The sequence below is a fragment of the Labeo rohita genome, chromosome 14, assembly GCF_022985175.1.
Source record: "Labeo rohita strain BAU-BD-2019 chromosome 14, IGBB_LRoh.1.0, whole genome shotgun sequence".
Classification (NCBI taxonomy): domain Eukaryota; kingdom Metazoa; phylum Chordata; class Actinopteri; order Cypriniformes; family Cyprinidae; genus Labeo; species Labeo rohita.
This window is the reverse complement of record NC_066882.1, coordinates 1,063,400-1,083,012: the sequence shown is the minus strand read 5'-3', so window position 1 is coordinate 1,083,012 and position 19,613 is coordinate 1,063,400. Positions and strand designations below refer to the sequence as shown.

The 19,613-nt window shown below is 36.4% G+C and overlaps 2 protein-coding genes across 3 annotated transcripts in view; one reads left to right on the top strand and one right to left on the bottom strand.

The window, feature by feature from the left end:
- Positions 1-3,250, top strand: part of LOC127176341 (putative methyltransferase NSUN7) — a 32,486-nt gene extending 29,236 nt beyond the window's left edge. Inside the window, exons 12-13 of one of the 2 annotated variants that reach the window (XM_051127968.1) lie at positions 2,359-2,653; positions 2,767-3,250. In XM_051127968.1, the coding sequence (XP_050983925.1) occupies positions 2,359-2,653; positions 2,767-3,152 (681 nt within the window). In that variant the 3' untranslated portion in view covers positions 3,153-3,250. Of the gene's footprint in view, positions 1-2,358; positions 2,672-2,766 lie in introns of both variants that reach the window. The other variant, XM_051127967.1, reaches the window with a different exon arrangement.
- Positions 3,251-4,494: 1,244 nt separating this feature from the next.
- The window catches only part of LOC127176342 (amyloid beta precursor protein binding family B member 2), a 29,404-nt gene continuing 14,285 nt past the window's right edge, over positions 4,495-19,613 (bottom strand). The window contains 6 exon segments of the mRNA XM_051127969.1: positions 4,495-5,645; positions 7,727-7,909; positions 8,844-8,959; positions 10,111-10,194; positions 12,210-12,285; positions 12,749-12,863. Of these exon segments, the coding sequence (XP_050983926.1) occupies positions 5,490-5,645; positions 7,727-7,909; positions 8,844-8,959; positions 10,111-10,194; positions 12,210-12,285; positions 12,749-12,863 (730 nt within the window). The 3' untranslated portion in view covers positions 4,495-5,489.

Genomic DNA, 19,613 nt, shown 5'->3' with positions numbered 1-19,613 from the left:
CTATTTACAAATATTTTATCTATCTGTCTGTCTGTCTATCTGTCTATCTTCCTGAAATTTCTGGATGTTTTTCTGTGTGCGTATGTGCGCATATAATAATTGAAAAAAATAATAGTAAAAATAAACTGTGTGTCTGTGAGCTGGAACAGATATAGTGTTTTCAGGCTGACTGTTTTTCTGAGAGATGTTGTTTGTGCTAGCTGATGCTCAAAGCATGCTGGGAGGAGTTTCTCAGGGGTTTGATGGAGATGCTCTTTGTTTCTCATGTCCATGTTCTCATTGACTAATCCTGCTGTGTGTCTGTTGAGGAATCCCGTCTTTCCCTCCCTCTGCTTTCATCTGCGGCTAAAAATAACGCAGCAGAGACACTGAGAAAGAGAGAGGAGAAGAGACTCCTTCAGCTTCCTGCTGGATCAAAGTTAAACTCCAGTAAAGGACGTGATGTATACGTTTCATATACGACGAGTTAGATTAGAGCGATCTGTCATATTTATTTCTGCCCTGACAGTCAGGAAAACATCATTAAGCTCCATATCCTTCCTGCCATGACTAATAAAAGCCACTAATAAAGATCATTGTCGTTCGCTTAAAAAGGTCTCATAAAAAGGCTATTAGACGCGTGTGGGAATATTACCCTTCTCCCGTAACACGTGCTTTTACGACGCATCTGTACTCTCACACCTGGGACTAATAAAGTCTTCGGCCGCGTTCAGGCGAAAATCGGCACGCTTGCGGCTGATGAACTCGGCTCTGTTGTTCTCGTTTCAGATCGGTCACTTATGAGGGTCCGTTTCGGTGTGTGACCTCATGTTCAGCTAAAGGACAAACATAATGAATGCAATCTGGGGCCGAAGCCACATCAGAACCACAGGATGGGCAATAAATGTGTGATGTTGAGGAGGAGGAGGGCAGGACGTATTGAATAATTCAGCCTTCATGTCTGCATGTGTTAGCGTCAACAGGGCAGAACCTCACGTCCTCAAACACACACACCCATATGAGCTGAATTATTCACTGTAAGAGAGAGTGTATGTGTGTGTGTGTGCGTGTGTGTGTGTGTGTGTGTGTGTGTGTGTGTGGTGCTGAGACAGCAATGACCCTGTAAGAAACACACATGCTGATCCAACATGCTTCACAAAGACAAGACCTAAGTTAGGAGAATTTGTATTTATTTTTTCCAAAAAAAAGTTCAGTTTTAGTTATACAAAAAATATGTAAAATAGTTCAGAAAAAAAAGTAGTATGTAATTTCAAAATATTTATCCATAAAAAATAATAAAAAAAAATCTAAATATTGAGAAAATCGCCTTTAAAGTTGTCCAAATGAAGTTGTTAGTAATGCATATTACAAGTTTTTATATATTTATGGTAAGAAGTTTACAAACTATCTTCATGGAACATGATCTTTACTTAATATCCTAATGATTTGTGGCATAAAAATTGACTCATACCATTTATATTTATTTTTATATGCATTTGTCTTAATTTTTTTTTTTTTTGGTATTTATTTTGTTTTATTTTACTATTACTTTTGAACTTTTTGATTTATTTTTATTATTATTATTATTATTATTAATTCAATTTTACCTTTTTTTTTTTTTTTTTTTTTTTTTTTTTTTTTTTTTTTTTTATGTAGTTTGGAAATTTTCAGTAAACTTGAACAGTACAGAAGTATTTTCGGAGGCATTTCCCCACAGTTCGACTGATTCACAATTTTAGATATTTATAATTTATAATTTAACTTTTTTTTTTTTGATGTTTTAAAGTATTACAAAAATTTGGTCAAATAATTCAGGAAAATTAAGATTTTCAAACATCTAATTTTTTATTATTTATTTATTTATTTTTGTTGTTGTTGTTGTTGTTGTTGTTGTTATTATTATTGTTGTTGTTGTTGTTGTTGTTGTTGTTGTTGTTATTATTATTATTATTATTATTATTATTATTATTATTATTATTATTATTATTATTATTATTATTATTATTAACTTTTGGCCATTTATTTATTTATTCCTGCTAAAATTGTTGGTTTTTGAGGTAGAAAGATGGGAATGTGTGAATCCAATTTATGGTTCAGATGTGGCATTATTTCCAGCCTTATTTCACACTTTGTGTGTTTTATTAATATAGCTCTGAAACATTTTTTTTTTTTTTTTTTTTTAAATACAGTACAGAAGTTCCCCTCAAATCAACAGATTTTTATATATTTTATGGTTTTGTCAGAAGCGTTTATCTAAAGCAACTCCTCAGAACATATCATATGCAATACTGTGTTCAAAAATACTTCAGCCTTTTTTTTTGGGGGGGGGTATTTATTTATTTATTTATTTATTTATTTTTTGCTCTGTCTCCTATACAGCCTGAACCAGAAGTGATAGAAACGCCACAGGAAGTTCTCGCTCGTGCAGCGGCCAAAGGCTTGTTGGACGGCTTCCAGCCGAACGAGCCAATCAAGAAAGAAGGCAGAGGCCGACGGTCCCGCAGAGCACCCGCCAATCAAAAACGATCTGTGAAGACACGCCCACACGCCACACAGAGCGACCAATCACGTGTGGCGGAATTTTTGAACCGTGAGATGAAAGCGAGCAGCTCAGAGCCGACATTGAGTCATCAGAACGGCAGAACTCAGTCGCCTCGGAGTCCAGCACACTACGGTTACTTCAATTTAACGAGTAGACATCATAACGTTAGATTTAGCTTGATTTGATTGTTAACTTGTTTTGTTTTGTTTTTTTAACCAAAGTGGTGTTCACTTCTATATTTACAGACAAACCCTCTGGTCCTCGATGTCCCTCTCAGGGTGTGTCCTCCAGAACAGGCTCCGCCCATAACCCCGCTCCTTTCTCCAGTTCATACCAGTTCAAAAGTTTGACTCGTTTGGCTGCGGCTGCCATTTCCAACAATGGTAATCCCTCATCCCCTCCTCCTGCTCCGCCAAAAGGCCGTCAGGAAGTGCTTCGACCAGCGACCGTCACGTTTCCTCCTGTTCTGTTGTCAAACGACAGTCTTCTTCCTCGGAGACACAGCCACGCCCTTCCTACCCGTCCAAGCCCCGCCCACACATACCTGCAGTGGTGTAACTCGACACCAGCTCTTCCTCGAACCCAAACGCCATACAGAGCGAGACTGAACCATCTGCGGCCGTGGCTCTGACATGCACATCAGTCAGTATTTCACTCACTTTCTTAATATCTAAGAGTGTTATATCTGTATAAGAGCCTAGATAACTCATTATTACTTAAGCTGAATACTAAACACTGCCATCAAAACATGCATCATTTCCAATGTCACTTAAGTTTACATGCAAATAAAACGCTGAGAGACATTAGTTTTGATGTACTTTATTTCCACAACATGGTACATTAATATGGTGTAAAAATGAGTGTCTTAGTGGTCGATCAGGTTTAAAACACCACTCTGTGAGAAATAACAATCCTGTGTTTGATATCTGACGCTCATACTTTAGCAGGGATTCCTCGTGTATGCAAGAGCCTGAAACGCTCTACGTAAGTACGCAAATCTTTTAGCAAAGCAAGCTCAGTTCATGCATCACTGCGTTCCACTATTCATAATGCAATGCAAGTACGTTTTGCATCTTCAGCACTGCTACAACGGGGCGTTACGGTGGGCATTAGACATCCTCTGTAATTTCTCAAGGAGTCATGGTGGAGAAACAATGGTGTTTTAAGACGGTTAAAGTCAACTAGGTTTGTATCCTATGACGTGGAATACTTAATGAAAAAATAAGCAAAGGACTTTATTTTATCATTGGAATTTGATGCAATTGTGAAAAGAGGCTGTTACACGCCAAAATAAGAGGGTTTTTTGACACTTTAAAAGGAAAGTCGTCTCCGAAGTGGATACAACCAGTTATTCAATGGTTAACAAAAGGATTGAATCAACATTTGCAAATCAAATCAATATTGTGAAATGGTTTTAACATCATATAGTCAAAATTCAGCATTATATGTATTTTAACCTTTTTACAACCATTTAGCATTAAATCAATGTTTCGATGTCTTTTCTGCAACTACTGACATTATTTCAACCACCTTTTACAATGGTGAAGGTCTTTTTCAATCAAGTTAAAGCTCTTTTAGTGTAATTGTGCAAACGTCCTCCTTCAGCTGGCGCTTCACGCGTCTTTTTGTGGTCAAATCTAAAACGTCAGAATAACTCTAGTCATATTTCCAGATGAACATTTACTGGACTGAAGCAGCTTGGCTTTACTTGATTCTCCCTGAATCATTTTTCAGTCTCAAATATGAGGATATTTTGAGGAAGGTTTGTTTCCAGAAGCTTTACTTTCACTGTTCCTCAGTGGAGGAATGATCTTCCAAAGCCTCCAAAACATCTTACATCTTTTGAGGAATGTTTATTTGTTCATCTCTCAATCATCATTGGATTGCACTGCATTATATGTTTGGATAATTTTAATATCATATTACTAAGACGTATTATTGGAGATATAGAGCGACCACTGATATATACATCATTTTATGTCAGTATCTGCTCTACTGCTCTACAAGCATCTGCATTTCATCATATAAATGAGTCTTTGAATAAAACTGTTGTTTTTCCTCCATATTCTCAGACTGTATGAGCCATAACAGCCTGATGGATCAAATATAATACTTAACAAAACTACATATGCACGTTTATATTTTATCTAAAGATTCAATAAACTTTCATTTTTAAAAAAATTATATTTCATGGCTTTTCAGGGTTAATGTTGACTAAGTGACATCTTTAGCTGGATATGTGAATAAAACACATCTGGTTTAAAGTCATTTATACATTTGAATGAGCTTCTTTTGAATACTGAGGTCCTTCACCACAGGAACACTGAGTTTGTACAAAAGCAGCGGACATTTGCCAAGCGTTCACGTCTGTGTTTGCGTACTTGCGCAGGGACTTTTTCAGGCCGCAGTGTTGAACTAAAGGAGTGTGTGAGCGTGTTTGTGCGAACAGAAAATCCCCGTTGCGCTCTTGATTACAGTATCAGACCGAGCAGATGTTACAGACAGACTCTGATGTATTACGATATTCCCACTGAACATCATGATGATAGATCAGCCAGGCTGTGTATCTCTGACATTTTACACACTTTCCAAGAGCAGAAAATTCACTCTAAATTTCTTGGGGAAAGAGCTAAATTTTCAAAGGATCCAATTTCCCGAGCGTGTGAATGAGCGGGCGGTTTGAAATGAAACGCACCGAGGCTTGAATCCAGGTCACGCGTGTGAAGACTTACATTGATCTGAGCGTGACGGGATCGGTGCCACATGAACTCTGACGCTCTCGAAATGCTTCGGTGAGAATGTGTTAGTGTAAGGCAGACGCATGCTTCATTCAGCGCGGTTACACGCGCCGACGTCATCTCATTCATCTCGCTTGTCTTTTTTTGTTATGTTGGCCTGTTTCTCTTCTCGTTTGCATCAGTAAATACACACACGCACACCTGCTGTCCGTCACAGCCGTTCTGTTCCGTCATTGGTGGGGAACCTCGGGGGCGGGCTTCTTTTTCAGAGTGTCTATAATTGATTGGACGCCGCGCTTGACGCTGGACGTTACGCGGCGGGTGACGGAGTCGGCAGGGGCCGGAGATGAGGAGCCGGTCTTCCCCAGACACTTCTGATACCGCAACTAGACAAAAACACAGATTTAACCCATAAGTTATTCATGAATTCTGAATGATGAATAATAGACTGTCACTCGGAAAATAAACTCATTCTTTTAAAAACTAAAAAAAAAATGCAAATGCTTGAGAGTGAACACAAAAGTTGTGTGAACAAGCAGTTTCTTATGTGATAGCAAACATGTTTTGTGAGCAAATTTCAAAAGTTTGTGACTGAATGCAAAGATTATTAACGAGATAGTTTAATAAAGTTGTTCAAGGGAGCGTAAAAATTGAGTGTTAGGAGGCGACAACATTTGTGAGTGAACAGAAAAGTTTTATGAACTACTGTAACAGTTTATGAGGGAATGCAAAACATTCGCAAGCAAACAAACATTGTGTGAGCTGACAGTTTTTGGCTGCAAAATATCTTAAGTGAAGGCAAACATTTTGAAAGTTAACAAAATTCTTTAAATGCTTTTGTTTTTAACTGAAAAAAAAAGTTTCCTCATGAAACTGAGTTTGTGAACCTTGCATTTGCTCTCAAACATATTCGTTTTTTGTTTGTTTGTTTGTTTTGATTTGCTTTGTTTTGTTTTTTTTTTTTTTTTTACAAAATGTCTCAATGTTTGCATTCCCTCAAGAAATTTTCCATTTGCAAACAAAACATTTTGTTTTGCTAACTCTGAAAATATTTAAAATTTTGCATTAGCCAAAAACTGTTCGTTTTGTTCTCTAAACTTTGCATTTGCTTTCAAAACTTTTGTTTCCTCAAGAACATTTGCTTTTGCACACAGTCAACTCACAAAATGTTACATTGAGAAAATAGTTGATCTCGAAACTTTGTGTATTCTTACAAAAGTTTGCATTCCCTTTAAGAAACTGTTCACCATTCACAAACATCTTGTTCACACAAACATTTTGTGTGCTTTCAAGTAACTTTGCGTTTGCTCTCAAAACCATTTCAGTAACTCACAAAACTTTTGCACTTACTCAAACTTTTAAGATCACCCACAAAATGTCTCAAAACCTTATTTGGCGTTTACTCGAACTTTTGTTTGCTGTCAAAACTTGTGCAAAACTCTACTTCTGTATGCTCTCAAAATGTTTGTTTGCTCTCAAATCCATTCAGAATCCTTTTGCCACAAATCATTTAACTTGCACAATATTTGCCTTCAATCAAAACTTTTGTAAGCTCACACAATGTTGCATTTGCATTTGAAACTTTTATTGGTTTCTCTTGAAATTTGTGCATTTCCTCAAACTCTGCATTCGATCACAAAACTTGTGTTAGCTCATACTTGTGTTCACTCAAAAGACTTGCCATTTGCTCTCAAACTTTTGCTTTAGCTCACAAAATGTTACCTTGAGAACATTCATACACTTAAGAACCTTTGCTTTGCTCCCAAACCTTTGTTTGCACAAAGCTTTTAACCTCACAAAATGCTTGTTCACTCAGCAAACTCGATTTGTTTGCAAACATTTTGTTAGTTCAAAAAACGTTGCGTTTCTTCAAATTTTTGCATTTGCTCAAAACATTTGTTCACTCACAAAACTTTTGTTCACTCCAATTTGCCTCAGTTTTTGCGTTCCCTTGAGAACGTTGCATTTGCACAAAATTTGCTTACAAAGCTCACAAAATGTTCATGCAAAAAATTGGAATTTGTTTGCAAATGTTTTGTTAGCTCATGCATTGATTTTAATTTCTCACAGCTCAAGTTCACTTACAAACCTTTTGTTACCTCATAAAATGTTCGGATATGCTCAAAAAACGTTTGCATTTATTCACTTAAGAAATTTTGCGTTTGCTCTCAACTTTTTTTCTCTAGAAACATTTGCATTCCCTAGAGAAACTTTGTGGGAAATACTAAAAAGCCTTTTTTTGTTTGTTTTTAAAACACTTGCATGAATTATTCAGTCTGTGTGTCAAATTAAAATGCAAATGTAAGAAGAATCTAAGTTTTGGGTTTACTTGGGAAGCTTTGCTTTTGCTTGTAAAATTTTGGGTCACGCAATTTTTCATTCGCTCAAATGTTCCTTCTCAAGGCAAATAACTTGTCTGGATTAAAGTTATTTGCCCTGGAATCTGAGAAGCATGTTTGTCACTCACCACACAGGCCGACTGCACGGCCTCCGACACGGTTCCCGCGTTGGGTTCGCACCAGAACACGTGACACTGGAAGTGCTGGTTTCCCGTGTCCATGATGAACGCAAACGTGTGGATGTCTCGTCCCACGCCCATGAAAGACAGGAAGCGCACGCGACACTCCACCATGACTTCCTCCTCCTCTTCCTGTGCGAACAGAACAGAAATGACAGTAATAAACCTGTCTGTCCGATGTCACCGCTCTGAATTACTGTCACAAGCCTATGAATGTTTCATCAAGGTCCAAGCAGAAAGAGAAGAACAGGAGTCGCACAGCTTTGATTTTATTGTAGTGAATTTGTCCTCAGATTGTCCTGTGTCCATGTGGACCAAGTTTTGTGTCATTTGGATATTTTAAACTTAAAATATACAGGTGAATTAGTCCTTATGGGCCACGTTTGCCATATTTTCCTGCCAAATTAGTGAATGACTCTACATTTTTCTATATCAGTCCTCATGGGTCACACCCCAAAATTACATTGACTTATATCCCCAAAACAATTAAACACATTTTTGTCTCTAAATGACATTTCATGAATAAAAGCATTGAATATTTTTTTCCTCCCATCTCATGTTTTTCCTTCCTGTTCTTTTAAGGGCTCCGTAAAACAGAAAGATGAAGCACTTATTTTCTGTTTTTGTGAAGCTTTTTTCACAATGTTTTTTTGCTTTCCTTCAAGAAACTTGATTCACAAATCTTTTATTTTCCTTTACCTTTGCTTTACCTCACAAAATGTTGAAAAACTTTTTCAATAAACTTTACATTTGCTCTCAAAAGTTTGTATATGCTTGGCTTGTTCACAAACAAGCACTGAAGTATACTTTTCATACTTAGCTCGCAAAATATATTAACTCGCAAATGTTTGCAATCACAAAAAAACTTTGCATTTGCTGAAGAAACTTTTTGTTGTTTTCCTCTGAGAAATTTTGGAAAGTTTCTCTCAAAACTTTGTGTTAAACCATCATTTTTATGTGAATGAACACGAAGCTTCTCAAGTAAATGCAAATGTTTTTTTTCCTATTTTCATGTTTTAATGATGAAAATGTAGAAATGTTCAAAAGAATTTACAGTAAGCATCACCTTTTCTTTGATGACAGTAATTGTGGCGTCAGCGACATTGAGCAGGACGGGGGTCCAGTCCTCTTTCCCTGCGGACGACATCAGACTGTCTATCGCTCCATTTATCATGTCCATTCCTGAAACACACCGTTTGAGAAGAACATTAGAGTTCCTTACTGTTACACAGGATGAAGTTTTAAATAATGAAGAGTGTAACAGTTTGCCTCCAAAACCTAGTGATTAGTCTGACTGTCAGCATCCTAACAAAGATGAAGCTCAAGAGTGACTGATTCACTTTGCGTCAAGCTGCTTTGAAACCATGCTTATTGTGAAAAGTGCTGAAGGAATAAATTTGACTTGACTGATTTGAACACACTGAATACCAGTTTCATACAAATGCCACTCATTACATGGCGTGTATAAGACTCAGCTTAGAAGTGCATGTTGCAAAACCAATGATGTGATGCTTTCTTCAGTTGTGCTGGGGTCAATCTGACCCACACTTGATTTTAAAACTTCTCAAAATACTGTTAACTGTTTATTTCTTCTTAAAATTTGTTTTTTAAGAATACTCACCTAAATGAGTATTTCTCATTTAGGGTCATCAATGTGCATGCTAAGTTTTGTTACACAGATGTGTTTTAGAAAGGCTGCACAAATTTTGTCATGACTTTTGTGTTGGGGTCAATTTGATCCAAACTCTATTTTCAAACTGCTTGAAACACTGGATAAATTATTTATTTCTTAATGAAATTTGGTGAATATTTTTCATTTAGGGCTATGAATGTACATGCAAAATTTTGACAGATAGATGTGTTTTAAAAAGGCTGTACACATTTTGTTATGACTTGTGTTGGGGTCAATTTGACCCACACTTGATTTTTTTTTTTTTTTTTTTTTCAAAACGTTCAAAACGCTTGTTAAACTACTTATTTATATTGATATTTGGTGAATATTTTTCATTTAAGGCCATGAATGTACATGCATGGTCTTGACACAAGATGTGTTTTAGAAAAGCTGAACAAATTTGAATTTGACTTTTGTGTTGGGGTTTATTTGACAAACACTTAATTTTCAAACTGTTTGAAATGCTGGTTAAACAAATTATTTCTTCTTGAAATTTGGTGAATATTTCTCATTGTGGGTCATGAATGTGCCTGCACATTTCAACAAATTGATTTCTTCTGGAAAGGCTGTACAAATCTTTTTGTGTCCTTCATAATTAAGTCACTATTCAGCTCATATTTACATATGAGATTCACAGAGCTGTAGTGTGTGTGTGTTTTACCTATAGGTCGCAGTACTGACGTCATTCCCAGGTAAAGCACATGGAAACTGTGTTGTAGGTCAGTCTTTGGTGTTGGAAACTCTACTGAGGAAACACACAGATGAGAAAAACGACCTGAACATCATGCAGAAGATTTCACTCATCGCTCCGTGCGCTCGCCAGGAAATCAACTCTCTAAATGCATTCGTATAGAGCGGGAACCTCTGGCGTGATGAAAACAGAGCAATGCGTCCCTCAGGAGCCCAGAAATCCTGCGCTGTGCGTTTTGCATTATAAAACAGCCAGCGGACGAGCCGCGTTTGAAGCTGCTGTAAACTCTCATAGAGATGAGACGGATGTAAATGCAGCAGCGGCAGTGATTCTCTGATCTGTAACACGGGCGATTTAATTGTGTTTTAATGGGTCAGAAATGCAGCTTTCATTATCTCACTGATCACTGCAGGAATTTACAGACTTTATGAAATAAAGCGCAAGCGTTTGCTGAGGTCAGCACGGCACATCGCTTTATTTATGGACTCGTACTGCTGGAGCGTAAATTCACAACCCTCCAAACACACACACACACACACACACACACACACACACACTGTATTTACATCCAAACAGATGAATATACCTGAGGAAAAACAGCTTATAGGTTTATTTATATTTATACATTTTAGCTGTGACAGGATGTTACAACTAAACAATGCATCTCTGTGGACCGCAGCAGCGTTTACTCTGCAAAAACATCACTGACCAATGAAATACAAGCACATTAAGTTCAACTTTAATCAAAAACGTACTTTCACTGAAAGTAATGGACCGTTTTGGTGCGAAACATAGTTTGAGATTATTAATGGGGATTTGCATAATTTTTTTGTTTTGCTAATTTCAGTTTCATTTCAGGCCATCTGTTTGTTTGGTTCATATAAATTAGCACTTCTCATTATTATAACCTTCTGTTCAAACAGCTTATGCTTAAATTGACTGAAATTAGTTTGGCAGAATATAAATTGTGCATAAATATGGATTTATTTAAAAAACAGTAATTACATTTTACTTACTTTGAAATAAGCTAAAACAACTAAACATTAAGAACCAGGATTTGCACAGTCTTAGAAAACCTGGCTATGAGGCAATTTTAAAAATGTGATTTCTAGAAATGGAAATGAATAGTCTTAAAAATCATAAAGAATTATAGTGAATATAAATGTTTTTTGTTATGGAAAGTTCTACAATATTTCAATGGGTAGAAATTGCTATATATATGACTAAAAATAAAAATAAATGGCTATGTATGAAATAAAAACACTGAATTAAACTTCTGGAATTCTGGAATATAATAATTTAAAATAAAAAAAAAAAGTTTGAAAACAAGCAGTTTTGACCTTTTTTGACAACAAAAACATTTATAATGAATATAATTATTTTTTTAATGCCAAGTTCAAAAATATTTTAGCATATTGAAATTGCTATATATGACTTAAAAATAAAAATAAATTGCTATTTATGAAACGCGCGCACACACACAAACACAAAGGACTTGAGATAAAAAACAAAAAGTGTAAACCCTAAACTATGGAATTGAATCAATTTAATTTATAATTATTTTATTTATTTTAGAAATTCAAATTTTTTACCTTAGAAAAACCAGTAATCTTAGAAGACTAGAAAAGTCAGGTAAATTCTTTGGAAATAAAAAGTGCAAACCCTAAAGAATACTCAAAAAAAGTTCTGGAATTATGTCATTTAAAAAAAAAAAAAAAAAAAAAAAAAAAAAAATTATATATATATATATATTTACTTAATTATTTTATAAATAAACTTTGAATTGAACACACTTATGCTGTAATGCAAAAGTTGGCTGGAATCATGGAATTTAATTTATTCCATAAACATTTTTATTTTATAAACATTTTATAAATAAAGTTCCAAGCAAACATTTGCGTTACAGCAAAAGCATCATGAAGATCTTCCAGTATGGTCTTTGTCAATGGCGACCTCTGAGTTAAAATGTTTGTGAACTGCTGCACTAAAGCGAGTCATAATCATCAAACCGTCCAGATTTGATTGTTCATGTGACTGAACGTCATTTCTGGCGCACGTGAAGCTCTTACCTCTCAGAGGAACATCAGAGCTGAACTGAGAAGAGGAGCCTGCGACGGGACCGACGCTCCTGCGTTCGGCCATAATCTGAAAAAACAAAACAACACGACTGAGGAAAACAGCCTGCGTTTCTCTCCAACCTCCTGTCAGTCTCTCTGCTCCTGCAGGTCATTAATCTGAGGAGAATAAATCTCAGCTCAATGTTAATCAAAGCCTGTGGATGGACGTGCTGAGAGGGCAACTTTACGCAAGGATGGCCGGCGCATACTAACACACACACACACAACCCACGATGGCAAAGAAAAAGCGTAAACACAGATATTTTCCCAAGAAGACACATTTATCTCTCCACAGACCCACAGAAACGGCTTCAGATGAAACCGGACAGATGATTGGTTGCTGAGGCTCTTTCCTCATAAATATTCATGAGGCTTATAATAAATATGTGGCGAGTGATTCAATTTGTCAGTATGAAAGCGAGTGTTTGTTTGCTGTGAATGTGAATGTCTGCGGATTGTTCTCAGAGGATTATTTCTCGATTCTCGCTCACCTTCGAGCAGATCTGCTTCAGGCTGCTGGCGACGCTTTCCGCAGGACTGTCACATTGAAACACGTGGCATTTCAACACACGCGTGTTCTTGTCACGGGCCACATACGCAAAATCCCTGAAATGGAACAAGAGAGAGTTTGTAGGGCAACAATCAGTAAACAGGTTTAAAACAAAAAGCACAGACATTAATGTGCGTTACTGTCACGGGACTCGAGGGGGCGATAGGGTTTACTTCAAATCTCTATGACAATAAACCAGATTATTATCCAGGTAAGTGGATATAAACATTTTAGATAACAGTTTAAGTTTAATTCAGGCAGTGGATAGAGGATCTGTTAATTTTTTTTACACTAAAAATCATACCATTCGTTTCAATCATACCAAGTTTTCAAACAGATTTTCACAAATTGAGCAAGCAACAAATTACAACAAATTTTAAAATAAAAACACTATATTCATAAAAGAATGTATGAAAAAAAAATCATAAAATACTAACATAAAATAATCAAAATAAAAATACTTACTAAAAAACAAATCACAAATTTGAAATTAAAATGAATAAAAAATATATCATAAAACTCATTAAATGTGTAATTAAAATACATGTGAAATAAAAAAACAACTAATAAACATGTAAATATAGATCTAAATAAAATGCTTATTAAAAGGTAATAAAATAAAAATAAATAATCTAAAAACATACTAACCAGTAGTTAAATCAAATGTAAAACTGACATGTAAAAAAAAGCAAATACATAAACAATCTAAACAAAACACGTACTACAAACCAATCAAATCACAAATGTGAAAATTAAAAATAAATGTAAACAATCAAAATAAAACTTAATAAAAATAAATTAAATAATAGATGTAAATAAAACACTAATAAGCAATTAAATCACAAATGTAAAATCAAAAATACATTTTTAAAATCAACAATTATGCATGTCACATGACCATTAACTAACAAAACCATGAAAAAGTGAATGTGCTGTTAAATTGTTAAAATATTAATTTTTAAAACCTCAAGGAAGCTTCAAGTACATATTTTAGCTAAAAAGTGGCTCAGTTTTTGTTTGGAAAAAACCCATTGTGAATGCCTCGATCACAGGAACCTCACACAGATTCGTCATGTGATTCATCAAATGTTCACCGATGAAAATAACGAACTGCATTCAGACTGAAGAGCATTAGCAGCATTAGAACAGGACAGCAGCTAATGAGACACCAGCAGAAAACCATCCATCAGACAGAGAGCTGAGAGAGAGAGCGTCAGCACGAGGAATATCCATATGTGCGTGTTGAGCATGTAAAGGTTAATGGTTTAGTGGCCGTGTTTCAGTGTCACTCGTGACATTCAGAAAACAGCAGCGACGGCCGCCAGCAAACCTCCATTCAACAGTCAGACATTTCTGACGTCTAGAACAGATCTGAAGAAATGTCTACAAAATACACACTGATGCTGATTAAACTGCTCCAATATATTACAATTGTCCAAAAGAGAGTTATTTTAGTATCGTAATTTTTCATTTAGGTTTTAGTTATTTTACTACATCAAGTTCAACTAAATTAAATTTGGTTTTATTTGGTGCAGCCCTAGTGGGTGTTTTGGGTGGTTGTTTCCAGGTGTTTCTCTCCTGTTTGATAAGAAACGAGTGAAAAGTCTTTCCTTGGTGAATAGATTGGAAAAATCTTTTTAAAATGTTTTATTTGACTTCTTTTATTGGTTTTAGCTAGCTGTAATAACCCTGATGCACGTGTTAAATTGTCAGCGTCCATATTTGTATTTGATGGCTGAGGGGAGTCTATGATCACGGGTTCATGAGTTTATGTAAATGCGTGTGTCAGTCAGAAACGCTGCAATCTGAATGTGGCTTTCATGTGTAGAAACTGAGTTCACTCTAAACTACACAACACACTCACACACTCCCACTGTCTGCACATGAAGAGACTTCAGCTGACACACTAAATCACACGAGTGTATGTGTGTGTTTCTCAGAAGTCTCAGAGCCCTAGCGATGAACCCATTCTGTCTGTCTACACACACACACACACACACACACACACACAAACAGAAATTAAAGGTTTCTGACACGCACTTATGGGGAGAAGCGTTTTTCAAAACTAAAGGTACTCTGTGAGGATGATGATGATGAGCTACATTATACTTTATAAACTCACATTGTCAAATACTGTTGTGAACCGTTTATAATGAGAAATTACACTTGTTTACCACACTGTCTCTATGAGACCCTGCACTGACTTCTGTTGTTCTTATATTAAACCAAAGAGTGATGTTAGTTTCTTCAGTCCTCACTAGTGCAGCACTGAAACCTCATCTCTGAGTGTGTAAGTGCAGTGTTTGAGCTCCAGACACGAATGATTCCTCACATCATGTGTTTTGTTGAGGAGAGCGTCCCATTTTCACCATAAAACAGGTGAAAAAAATCCCACAGACGCACATCAACAGACCAAAAGATCACTGAGACTCTCTTCACACCAGACAGGAAGAAAACAACTAGAAACTAACCACAGCACCCCAGCAACAACATAGTAGCTACACGCATCATGTTTTGGGGGATTTTTGTTTTTATTTTAAAATCACATTTTGAATCTCAATCACAATTTTTCTCAGAAAAAAAATAGAATTAGGTTTTTCCCCAAATTGTACAGCCCTTCCACAACACCTGAGCTACCACCTTGGCAACAACCTAACAACTATACAGAACACCCTAGCAACCACCCATATCACACTAGCAACACCCTAGCAACCATCCATCCCAAACCATCAACAACACCCAAGAAACCACACAGAACACCTTAACAATGACCCAAACTGCCACCAACACCTTAGAAATCCCACAGAACACCCTAGCATCCACCCAAAACACCACAGCAACATCCTAGCAACAAGCTACATCAAACTAGCAACGCCCTAGCAATCACCCAAATCTCCAACAACTCCCTAAAAACCACACAACACTCCTTAATGACACAAACTGCCACCAACACTCTAGAAACCCCACAGAACACCCTTGTATCCACCCAAAACACCATAGCAACACCCTAGCAACCACCCACATCACACTAGCAGCACTCTAGCAACCACTAAAACTACCACAAACACCATAGAAATCACACAGGACACCTTAACAGCCACCCAAAACACCATACCTACACTCACAGCACCATCACAACACCCTAGCAACCAGCTACATCAAACTAGCAACACCCTAGCAACCACCCAAATAATTTACAAAACACTAGAAACCACACAGAACACCTTAACAATGACCCAAACTGCCACCAACACCTCAGAAACCCTACAAACACCCTAACAACCACCCAAGCCTCCACCCAAAACGCCATAGCAACACCCTAGAAACCAGCTATATCACAAACAACACCCTAGAAACCACACAGAACACTCTAGCATCCACCCAAAACACCATAGCAACCAAGCACATCACCATAGCAACCACCCAAAACACCTTAGCAACCACCCACATCACACTAGAAGCACTCTAGCAACCACCCAAACTACTACCAAGACCACAGAAACCACGCACAACACCTTAACAATCACCCAAAACACCATGGCAACACCCTAGCAACCCGCTACATCAGACTAGCAACACCCTAGCAACCATAAAAATCACTAACAACACCCTAGAAACTACACAGAACACCTTAACAACAATCCAAACTGCCACAACATCCTAGAAACCCCATAGAATACCTCAGCATCCACCCCAAACTACACTCTACACATAATACACTCTAGCAACCACCCAAACCACCACCAACACCATTGAAACCACCCAAAACAGCAACACCCTGGCAACCAGCTACATCAAGCTAGCAACACCCAAATCACTAACATCACCCTAGAAACATCACAGAACACCCTAGCATCCACCCAAACACCATAGCAACACCCTAGATGCAACACAGAGCACCCTAGCAGCTGCATAGTAACACCCATGCTTCATGATGGTGAGTTTAGCACAGGCTAAAATCTAGTCATTCATTGAGCGGTTTGACTCTGTAGGAGCTTCATCTGTTTAGTATTGGTTTGTCAGGCTGTACTATTATTACACCCACACATAATCAATCACTGACTCTTTCTGTCCTTTTCCCAAAAGATTGTGATTGTTTCAGCATGTCATTAATATCTGTCATCTCCATACAGACCCTCAGAGACACTCACATTCACACACACACACACACACACACACACACACACTGACTGTATTGTGCTCACATTTGCAGAACAGCAAAAGTCATAAAACATTTACACACTCTCACAAACACAGCGTCTCTTTCTCTGCGTATTTTTTCCCTGCATTTCCGCTTGGTTTGCATAATTTTGCACACAATATGCATGGACTCTGATATGCTTAAAAAAAATCATTTACTGAAACACTAATGTTTATATAACTTAAACAAGCCTTACTTTTCAGTAAAACTAATTATAATGACTTGAGACTAACACAAACCCAAAAACACCAAATTTAGCAGACAATTTCATTCTCAAAGTGAATCAAACACACACACACACGAGTGCACGGAAAAAGCAGCAGAGCAATGCAGCAGTGTGTGTGTGTGTGTGTGTGTGTGTGTGTACTCACACTGATGTCACTCATCAGCATCCATCTGCACTCTGGGTCGTTATTCCCATCGCCACGACGACCAGCATCCAGCACAAACACACTCTCTGAGCGTCCCGCTCTGATCTCCCCGTCCGTCTCTCTGATCCGTCCCTCCCTCAGCAAACACACGCGCCGCTCTGAGAGCCCAACACACTCAACAACCTGCCCTCGCTCACTCTCTCTCTCTCTCTCTCTCTCTCTCTCTCTCTCTCTCTCTCTACCTCTACTGCTGAGGAAGAGATGCTGGACAATCAACAGACACAAAGTGGAAACGAGAGGATGGGACGAAACAAACCAAAATAAACAGGAACACAGAGGAACTGCACATAGCTAAATTTGAAAAATAGAAAAAAGAGAAAAGAATTTGAAAAAAATTGAAACAAAAAATCTGGAAAAAAAAAAGCTAATTTGAAAAATTGTCTTGTTTTCAGAGAGTTCAAGAGAATAAAACACATCTGCATTTATTAGCTGAAATAAGAGAATGCATTTCACTTTCAGTGTGAAACAGAGATGATACAAAAACAGGGAGGAGTCCCCACACACACACACACACACACACACACTCGGCTCCATATATAGAGCTGTGACTTCATCGCTTCAAAACCACGTGGACATGGACACAGAAAACGCTGAGTGCTCCAAATATAGCGCAATGACTTCATCCACCCAAAGACACTCATTCATATTGTATAGATCAGTGTGTGTGTGTGTGTTTGATGCTTCTCTAAAAGCGAAGGGAAAAAAACACACACAATCTTTCTCCACTTCCCTTCTTTAACCAGTCTCCAACATCTCCATTCCTATTGATCTACATCTCTTATTCTCGTATATAATAAATATAAAGTAATAAAAATATAATAAAAAAATAATAAAAACATTCATTCATTAATTTAGTATTTTTTAACATGTCAGTATAGTTTTTGTTTTGCGTTTCTATTAGTTTTTTCATACAAATAAATTAAATTAAAATAGCAATGTTGCTGAAAAAAAAAGAACTGGAATAAAACTGTATATATATTTTTATATACATTTTATTCCAGTTCTTTTTTAGTGTATTTGTTTTATTTTTACTTGTAGTCAACTATAATAATCCTGACTAGTAATCCAGTATTTTACTAAGTACACACTGACTAGTATGCTACATGTATTCATTTAGCAGATACTTTTTATAACAACTCCAAAAAAATTTATTAAAAAAAATGTTGCAGATACACAACAGCAGCACTTTATTTTAGTTCCATTATTTTAATGTAATTACTCGGTACATACAGTAGCTAAAGCCATTAAGGCTAATGATGTGATATTTTACTACATTAATAACACATAATGTTTCCATAGTAAGCTTGTTTATGTGAGTGTCGGTCTGCAGCGGCGTCTGCTGGTGAGCGCGGGTACTGCAATCACACCATCAAACTCAATTTTCATTGTTGAAACCAGTGTTTTATAATGTTATAAAACAGCGGTTGATTTTAATGAAAATCTTTCATCATCCTGTATTCATGTGATACGGGTTAAGCACGTCCATAAATCTGTGTTTCAGCAGGATGAATGCTCATTAAAGTACAGTAAGCGGTTACAACAAACCCTGTTTGTTAAGAGATTGTTTGTTTATAATTAAAATAACTTAAGATCTTGACAAGGTCATTTATTTTAACCAAACACAGGCAGATCATGGGATGAAGCCTGTGTGCTAGTCAGTGTACTGAACTAAAACATTATTTTTCATGAATATTTTGAATTAGTTTTTATTCTTTCCTTTTTTTAGTTTTATTTTTAGTTATTTTTGTAATTTAAATTAGAATAATAAATGTAAAGAACTGAAAAAGCAAACTTTTTATATTTTAATTTATTACAGTTTTATTTCAAGTAACATTTTTATGGTTTTAGATTCATTTTAGTTTTAGTCAGTGTAGTTTAGTATCACTGAGACACTATTATAGTTTTCATTAATATTCTGAATTGTTTTTTTTATATATTTTTCAGTTTTCATTTCATGTTAAAGTTTATAATAATTTTTGTTGTGTATTTTTAGTGTTTTTTATTAGAATTTATTTCAGTTTTAGTTATTTTTAAGTTCATTTGTAAGTTTAATTTAAGTTTAATTTAAGTTTTATTTGTATGTTTCATTTAACTATAATAACCCTGACTGGCAGGACTATTAGTGTTTTTCTTGACTCAGTGGCTGTGTTAAGAATGAAACTAGTTTACTCCGG